Source organism: Oryx dammah, unplaced genomic scaffold (assembly GCF_014754425.2).
Source record: "Oryx dammah isolate SB20612 unplaced genomic scaffold, SCBI_Odam_1.1 HiC_scaffold_23, whole genome shotgun sequence".
Classification (NCBI taxonomy): domain Eukaryota; kingdom Metazoa; phylum Chordata; class Mammalia; order Artiodactyla; family Bovidae; genus Oryx; species Oryx dammah.
In genome coordinates, this window is record NW_024070207.1 from 39,405,465 (window position 1) to 39,414,408 (window position 8,944).

Genomic DNA, 8,944 nt, shown 5'->3' on the forward strand with positions numbered 1-8,944 from the left:
TAAAACAAAAATTAAAACTAAAATAAAATGGAGCACAAGTAGAAAATGAATGAAATGGGAAAATAGAAACAACATTAACTTTCAATCTGGGTGCTGACTGAGTGGAAAATTAAGGCTTATTTTCAGCAGTTTAATGGTCTGATAAATATCTTAAGTTGCATATTTCTTTACATGTATTCTTTAACCATGACTTCTTTTTAGCTATTAAACTTAACCTTTTAGGTACAAAACAGAAATGTGTGTTTCTCGCCTCATTACATTTTGAACTTTCACTCTGACATTAACAAAGGCAATTATTTAATTTAATTTCATTTTTTAGTAAAATGGGGGAACTAATAGTAGCTACGTTATAGGATTATTGTGAGGATGAAAAGATTTAATATATGTGTGGTGCTTGGCACACTACATTAAAAGTTGTTTAATGGAAATTTAAAAACACACAAAAAAGAACCTCCATGTATTCAGTATCCAGCTTTAACTATTAATTATATTTTGTACATTATTTTTCAACTATCCCCTTTTATTTTGGGGGTAGGAGGGTGCTTTATGCTGTAAAGTAATTAACCTCCAATTAAAATAAATAAATTTTTATTTTAAAAAATAAATAAAAAATAAAGTATATCTCTGATATCTTTTTAACCTTAAATACTCTGTATGAATCTGAGGATGTTTTATTTCACATAAACACAATGCCATCATCACATCTAACAGAGTTATTCTTTAATTTTATCGAATAACAAGTCCATGTTAAATTTTCCTGATTTTCAAAAAAATGCCTTTTTCAGTGATTCAAACATGTTCCAGCATGATCTTTTAGGTCACTTTTATTTAAAACAGCCTTCCTCTCCTGATTTTGTTCCATGCCACTTACTTACTGAAGAAAACAGGCCATTTGTCTTGTGAAAAGCCCCACATTTTGATTCTGCTTCCAGGTGACAGTGTTTCATATACTCTTTTATTCCTTGTATTTCCTACAAACTGATTTGATTATACTTGCATTTCTTTTAAAATAAGCACACAGCCCCAAGTTAATATTAGGTTCTGGGTCAACATTTAAATAAGGGTATGGTTTAAGTTACCGTTTTCCTACTGGGCAGTTAATGGACAATTTCTCCTTGACTCTAGTTGTTAGTTGTTTTTTAGGCATTAGAGAGCTTGAGAACATCAAGTGAGAAATTAATTTTCTTTTTTTTTTCAGCTCTGAGATATAATTGGCATATAACATTGTGTAAGCATAAGGTCTATAATAATTTGATATATATTTTATATATATATTGCAAGCCTGTCAGTCCTAAAGGAAATCAACCCTGAATATTCATTGGAAGGATGATGCTGAAGCTGAAGCTCTGGTACTTTGGCCACCTGATGTGAAGAGCTGACTCATTGGAAAGACCCTGATGATGGGAAAGATGGAAGGCAAAAGGAGAAGGGGGTGGCAGAGGGAGGAGATGGTTAGATAGCATCACTGACTCAATGGACATGAATTTAAGCGAATTCCAGGAGATAGCAGAGGACAGACAAGCCTGGTATGCTGTAGCCCATGGGGTCACAAAGAGTTGGATGTGACTTAGAGACTGAATAACAACAAAGCAATGACATTAGATTTCTGTGATTTGGTTTTGAGTTTTCCTTGGAACCTGCAAAGTATCTACTGTCTCTTACTTCTCTAAGGGAATAGCTTAACTTGTTTTAAAGAAACTTAATTTGATCTTAGTTTGCAAATTGTTTTATTCTTTCAACAAGAATTCATTGAGGAACGTGCCACTGGGCAACTAAAATCTCTCAGGCATACTCTCCTTCAGAGAGCAAAAGTGGATGACTGTTTTCTTTTTAGATACTAAGGGACTGAAAACCAATTTCAGTGCTCAAGTGCAGCAAATCTCCTTAACCTAGGTTTCTACCATACAGTACTCTTTGCCCTTGACAGTTACATAGCTTTTGACCTTTTATCCTTATTTTAACAATCTTATTAAAAACTATCTCATATCCATTTTAGAAATTGGCAAGATATAAATATTAGAAGTGTCAACCCACTTTTACTAACGATCCTAAAATAGTTGATGTTGGGGAATGCTCCAACTTTCAATGGGAAAAACAATAAGCAAAATTCTGTCCTACTTCTGGGAAAACTTGCTCTTTACTTGTGAATTGAGTGAATTAGAAAATACTTTGAGCTTCTCACTATACAAAAGCATCTAAATAAATGTTAAATGGAAGAACTATACTAACAATTACATTTTGTTGAAAATGTGATTCCATTGTTTAAAAGACTGATTAACTTCTTAAACTTCCTTTCCCAATTTCCCTCATTTTCCATAATGGCATCAAAACAGTCTCCCAATTTTAAGACTCAGAGTTATAGGTTCATCTTCAGTTCTTCCTTATTTTTCTACTATATCCTATTAAGCATCTAATCCTATTAATTCTTCCTTGACAATATCTTCTCTGTTCCCATTACTACTTTCTTCTGTCCCTTGGGTCTAGATTACAGTAATAATATTCTAATTATATTCTAATAGATTTCCTACCTCTGCTAGTTTAATCTGACTTCCACAATCAACACCAAAGTAGCTTTTTAAAAAATCAACATTATTTCACCTTTTTCTCTCCTCTGTAAAAAGTTAGAATGGCTTCCCATTACCTTTTGAGTGCTAATAAGAAATAGGCTGTATTGAGCACTTACTATGTGTCAGACCTTTTAACAGGAACTGTACAACCACCTCATTATCCTTATTATTATTGTTATCATCTTCATAGGATCAAGAAACTGAGGCTCAGGTGAAGCGTTTGCCTAAGGTCACACAGGTAGTAAGTTACAGAGCTGGGATTTGACTCAGTTCTGTTTGGCTCCAGAATCTGTGGTCCTATTCTGCCCAAACTCGTTAAATTCAAAATCTTCGATTATTTAAGATTCTATAAATCTGATGCTCTCTTACCACTCCAGGTTTCTTTCTTGTTTATAGTGCAAATTCTTTTCCAGCCAAGCTAGTCTCACTATTCTCCAGCCTGCATATTCTTTCTCTCCTCTAAACTTTTGTTCATATAATTCCTTTTGCGTTTTGGTATCATATCCAAAAAATCATTGCCAAATGGCACAAAGATTTTGCCCTATTTTTTCTCATTTGTTACTTCTGCTTTTGGCGTCATATCCAAAAAATCATTGCCAAATCCAACGACACGAAGCTTTTGCCCTGTTTTCTTCAAAGAGTTTTATAGTTTTACGTTTAGGTCTTTGGTCCATTTTGAGTTAATTTTTGTATATAGTGTAAGAAAGAGTTCAACTTCATTCTTTTGTATGTGGATGTTCAGTTTTCCAAGCATTATTTACTGAAAAGATCATTCTTTCCCCTTTTGAATGGTGTTGGCATCCTTGTTGAAAATCAATTGACCATATACACAAGGGATTATTTTTAGGCTCTGTCTCTTCTATTCCATTGGTCTGTATGCCTCTCCTTATGCCAGAACCACACTGTTTTAATTACTGTAGCTTTGTGTAGTGAGTTTTGAAATCAGGTAATGTGAGTCCTCCAAAGTTTAGTCTTTTTTCTCAAGATCATTTTTATATTTCTGCAAAAAATGCCATTGAGGTTTTGATAGGCATTACCTAGCATCTGTAGATCACTTTGGGTAGTATTGCCTTTTTAACAGTATTGTCTTTTAATCCACAAACACAGGATGTCTTTCCATATGTGGGTTATTTTTAAAGTAAATATTTATGTGAAAACACACACTATAAAAAGGTCAAACAATATGGTAAAGTACAGAGAAAGACATTAAAAGACTCTTGCTCCTTGGAGGAAAAGCTATGACCAGCCTAGACAGTGTATTAAAAAGTAGAGACATTACTTTACCAACAAAGGTCCATTTAGTCAAAGCTATGGTTTTTCTGGTAGTCATGTATGGATGTGAGACTTGAACCATAAAAAAGACTGAATGCCAAAGAATTGATGCTTTTGAGCTGTGGTGTTGGAGAAGACTCTTCAAAGTCCCTTGGACTGCAAGGAGATCAAACCAGTCCATCCTAAAGGAAATCAGTCCTGAATATTCATTAGAAGGACTGATGCTGAAGCTGAAGCTCCAGTACTTTGGCCACCTGATGCAAAGAGCTGACTCACTAGAAAAGACCCTGATGCTGGGGAAGATTGAAGGCAGGAGGAGAAGGGGACGACAGAGGATGAGATGGTTGGATGGCATCACTGATTCAATGGATATGGGTTTGAGCAAGCTCTGGGATATGGTGAAGGACAGGGAAGCCTGGCGTGCTTCAGTCCATGGGGTCGCAAAGAGTCAGACGTGACTTAGTGACTGAACAACAACAACAGAGAAAGAACGAACAAATTGCTACGAACCTCACTACACATTGATAAGGACTGCGAACTTTTGGGAGAAGGCGATGGCACCCCACTCCAGTACTTTTGCCTGGAAACTTCCATGGATGGAGGAGCCTGCTGGGCTGCAGTCCATGGGGTCGCTAGGAGTCGGACACGACTGAGCGACTTCACTTTCACTTTTCACTTTCATGCATTGGAGAAGAAATGGCAACCCACTCCAATGTTCTTGCCTGGAGAATCCCAGGGACTGGGGAGCCTGGTGGGCTGCCGTCTATGGGGTGGCACAGAGTCAGATACGACTGAAGCGACTTAGCAGTAGCAGCAGCAGCAGCTAACTTTTGAGGGAACATCCTTCTGAACACCTCTCATTTAAAATTTTACATAAAAATAATTTGTGGCTTTTTCCTACTTAATATGTAATACATGTTTTTCAATGTCAGTGACTAGATTTAAATCATGCTTGTACCATCATTTGCTTAAGTAAACCCATGCTGAAAGACATTTAGTTTGTTGGGCTCTGAGTAATATTTATTAATATCATAGTATTAATGTTTGGAAAAATAGTTTGATGTTTGATGTTTTCTCTTTTGAATGAAAAGAGGTTAGAAGAGAGATTAGAATTAGAATCAATTCTAATGAATTGATTAGATGAAAAGATGAATTCCAAGGACGGGGGAGCCTGGTGGGCTGCCGTCTCTGGGGTCACACAGAGTCAGACACGACTGAAGTGACTTAGCAGCAGCAGCATAAAGTAACTAATTGTTTGAGAGTGGGGTTCAAAATCAGTGGTTGTCTTATACAAAACCATTGTTTCTGTGGACCAATTTCCTCTCTGTCCAAGTGAGTCTAAAAAAAGTTCAGTTGTGCTGATTGAATGCTTAGATGAAAAAGTTATAAATGATTTTGCCCTTCTATGTAATTTATTAACAATATGTTTGCATTTTAAACCATAGTCAATGGATTTACTGGGAAAATACTGCATTTTTATGCCTGTAACACATATACTCCTACTAACATTTTAATGTACAGCCTTTCATTTAAACATGTTGCATGTTTTAAATGTAGTTACAATCCTTGCTAACATTTTTAAATGTCCCTGTACATATAATTACTCAGTTGTGGTAGTTGAGTGAGTTCTTTTCCATGAACATCTTTAGTGTTCTTTTTCATGGGTATCTCAGATAATGGCAGAGTAAGAATTTAGCTGAAATTTGAGTAGAAGAGATTCTGCTTAGATGTCAGTTTCTAGATTTGGAGATTATTAGGTAGGGAAATGAATTATCAGCAGAAGCAGTGACATCTTATTTTGAGCCCGGACTGCCTTAGATGGGCATCTGTCTCTGATTTAGGAATAAGTCCTGAAGAAAGAGGGCTTCCCAGGTGGCGCTAGTGGTAAAGAACCCACCTGCCAATGCAGGAGATGTAAGAGACGCAGGTTTGATCCCTGGGTCAGGAATATCCCCTGCAGGAGGCCATGGCAACCCAAGTCCAGTATTCTTGCCTGGAGGATCCTATGGACAAAAGAGCCTGGTGGGCTCCATAGGGTCACAGAGACACGACTGAAGCAACTTATCACAGCATAGCACCTGAAGAATGAATAGATAACCTCTGGAGGCTGTCATTTTTCATGTTTTGGTGCTAAAACAATTTTTAGAGGCTGTTAGAGTCCTTTAACTAACTCAATTCTAATTACTTTAGGTGTTGGTATGAGTGAGTGAGTAAATCTCCAAGTGTGTTAGAAGGAAGAAAGAAACACGTAATATAACTCTACTTGTGTCTTGGAGAAGAAAAGGGCATATTTTAAAGTCCTGAATTGTGTAGTCCTGATTTTGTCCATGTAAAAAAAAAATCTACATTTTTATAGCTGTTTATTTTTGCTGTCCCATTTGTATCTTAGTTTTAACCAAATCTTCTTTGATCCTTTCCTGGACAAGTACTGTAGTTTTTGATAATAAAGCACAGGTCAAATCCAAAGAGAAAGACTGAAATTTAGGATTTGTGTATATATTAAGTATTGCTCAATGATGAGTACCCACATTCTAGGTCTTTTTGGAGGTGTGAGGGAAACCCCTCATTAGGTATGTAGCTCTCTTTCCCAAAAGGCAAAAGTTTCCTTTGCTTATTGAAGTGAATCTTGGCTTCCCTGCTTGCTTTAAGATGATGAGAGCTCCATGGTACAACCACTAATGCAGTAAGGATTCCCTTCCCCATGCCATATCTGTCACCTCAATATTTGATAAGTAAGCAATAGGTGCTACAGTTGTTCACTGCTTTCTGCTTATACAGAAGAACAACGAGGTACAGAGACCATCTTCTGCAAACTGCACTGATTTAATTCCAGCATCTGCAGCAGCTTCTCTCACCGAGGTGACTGGCAAGGTAAGAAAGGAGTGTCTAAAAGTCTGTGTCCCTTTAAATATTTGTTAGACTTAAATGTCTCACTTTTGAGGGATATATTTTGCTATAGTATGTCTGATTCTAAATGATAGTTTTCCTTTCCTTTTCATTTCTTAAACTATTATCTATGTATTACCAAAGTCACCAACTTTTAGGTACACGATTTGATTAATTTTGGGAATTGTGTACAATCCTGTAACTGTAACCATAATCAAGATATAGAACAATTTTCACACTCTAAACAGTTTCCTCATGATCTTTTGCACTTGATCTCCTTCCCCACCACCTCCACCTCTGGGAAACCACTGATGTGCTTTCTGAGAAAAGTGGTGGTTTTAAAACCTCTGCTCCAATTCGGTGTTAGCGATGTTTTTCTCCATCACTACAAACTTGTGTGAGATGCACCGGCTTGCCTCCAAGTCCTATTCTTAGTCCTATGCAATGATTTACAATGTAAGTTTCTATTGTATGAAAATACCAAATGGCTTATAAAACAAGAGTCTGAGAAAACTTAAAAGATATTACACTGAGTTCAATCCCTGGCTGGGAAAGTAAGATCCTGCAAGCCACAAGGTACAGCCAAAAATATATATATATAGATCCAGGTTCCATGACAACCGAAAAAATAATGTCTTCTTAGCTAAATTAAAATGCCATTGTTTTGGTTTATAATTTTGTGTTATTGAAAAGAATCAAGTGACTAAGAACATGTGAGAACATGTGAACATCTGAAGAATCAGTAATTCATCAACACTGTCTGACATAGTTTTCCTTTGACTCAGCTTGTTCATAAGGATCAGAGTTAACTCTTAAATGAACTTTTAGCAACCATACCCTCTCATTCATCCATGATTTTCACCTGGACTCAAGGCAGGTCAGAGCCAGGACTATGGGTCCTTCCAGCTTTTCCCCCCACAACTTGGGAAAATCCTGAATCCTTATAAATTACAAGTCAGTTTGCTGTCCCTGAGGCTTTCCTGTTTTCACCTACATTTACAGACAAACAATGAAATCATGTATTGTGGGATACTACATAGAGTTCTCTTTTAATGTATATCTTTAGATCTGTTATAATGAAATAGTCACAGCTGATCTTATTAAAATGTTTTCTTATAATGATTATGATCATTTTATTTTAGAAGAAGTCAAAGTGCCACCAGTACTATTAGATCAAGTGTCCTTGGCCCATTAAAAGGAAAAGGTACTTTTACCTACCAACAGAAATAAGTATAACTTATTATTTTTGTAAGATATCATATAAAATCAAGTATTATACATAAATTCATTTAAAAGGATTTATTTATTTAAAATATATTTGATAAATTACTAGAGGCCATTTGTCTTACTTAAATGAAACTATATATAAAGACATTTTGAGAGCTATCAAGTGCCATATAAATGTGAATTGAAAAATTCAATTTCAGTTTAGTCAACTAGTTGCCTTAAATACCTTCTGAAACAAGGTGGGGAATGAATAAACAGAGTGAGTCAGTCATCAAGTATTCTGCTGAATCTCAACCCCTGCGCTGCCCTGCCACCACACGTACACATTAATATCATATGAATAAGTTGACACAAATTAGATCCACTTACAACACTAAAAAATATATACTAATGTGTATGTCCTTTGATGGTTAATTTGTTTATGTGGGCTATTTTTGGTTAAATATATGGAAAATTACACACCTACTCAGTAATGAGAGGATAGGGAAAGAACAGCAGTTTTGTGTTTTTTTTTAAACTCCTACAGTCCTGGATCCCATTTCTCATCGCTGCCTCACTAAGCTATTTATTTCCTTTTTTTTCTTGATATAACTACTGAATTATAGGCTTAGTACAAAGTTTAACTATAATAGGGAGGGGGAAATGGATAAATGGGAAAGGACAGTAAACTTAAAAATGTATATCTGTGAAAAATCCGTTAAGATGGGAAAGAAGGAGAAAGAAGAAGAAATGGAGGGGAAAGGTAAAGGAAGGAGAAGGAGGAACGTAAAACTAGAGAGAAGGAAACTGAAATGGACTTCAGTGTTCCATGCATTTGGCATAAATTAGTGGCAGTCTTCCTAACAACATAACAAACTCAGCATGTTCTCATTATGTTCTAAGACTTAGAAGAGAATGGCTTCCCCGGTGGCTCAGCGGTAAAGAATCCACTGGCCAATACAGGAGACATGTGTTCAATCTCTGGGTCAGGAATTTCCCCTGGGGAAGGACGT

General features: G+C 36.2%; 1 protein-coding gene across 1 annotated transcript in view; it reads left to right on the forward strand.

The window, feature by feature from the left end:
* The window catches only part of LOC120881547 (P2R1A-PPP2R2A-interacting phosphatase regulator 1-like), a 32,671-nt gene extending 24,774 nt beyond the window's left edge, over positions 1 to 7,897 (forward strand). The window contains exons 4-5 of the mRNA XM_040265277.1: positions 6,618 to 6,710; positions 7,868 to 7,897. Coding sequence (XP_040121211.1) covers positions 6,618 to 6,710; positions 7,868 to 7,897 — 123 coding nt within the window. The remainder of the gene's footprint in view (positions 1 to 6,617; positions 6,711 to 7,867) is intronic.
* Positions 7,898 to 8,944: the final 1,047 nt, after the last annotated feature.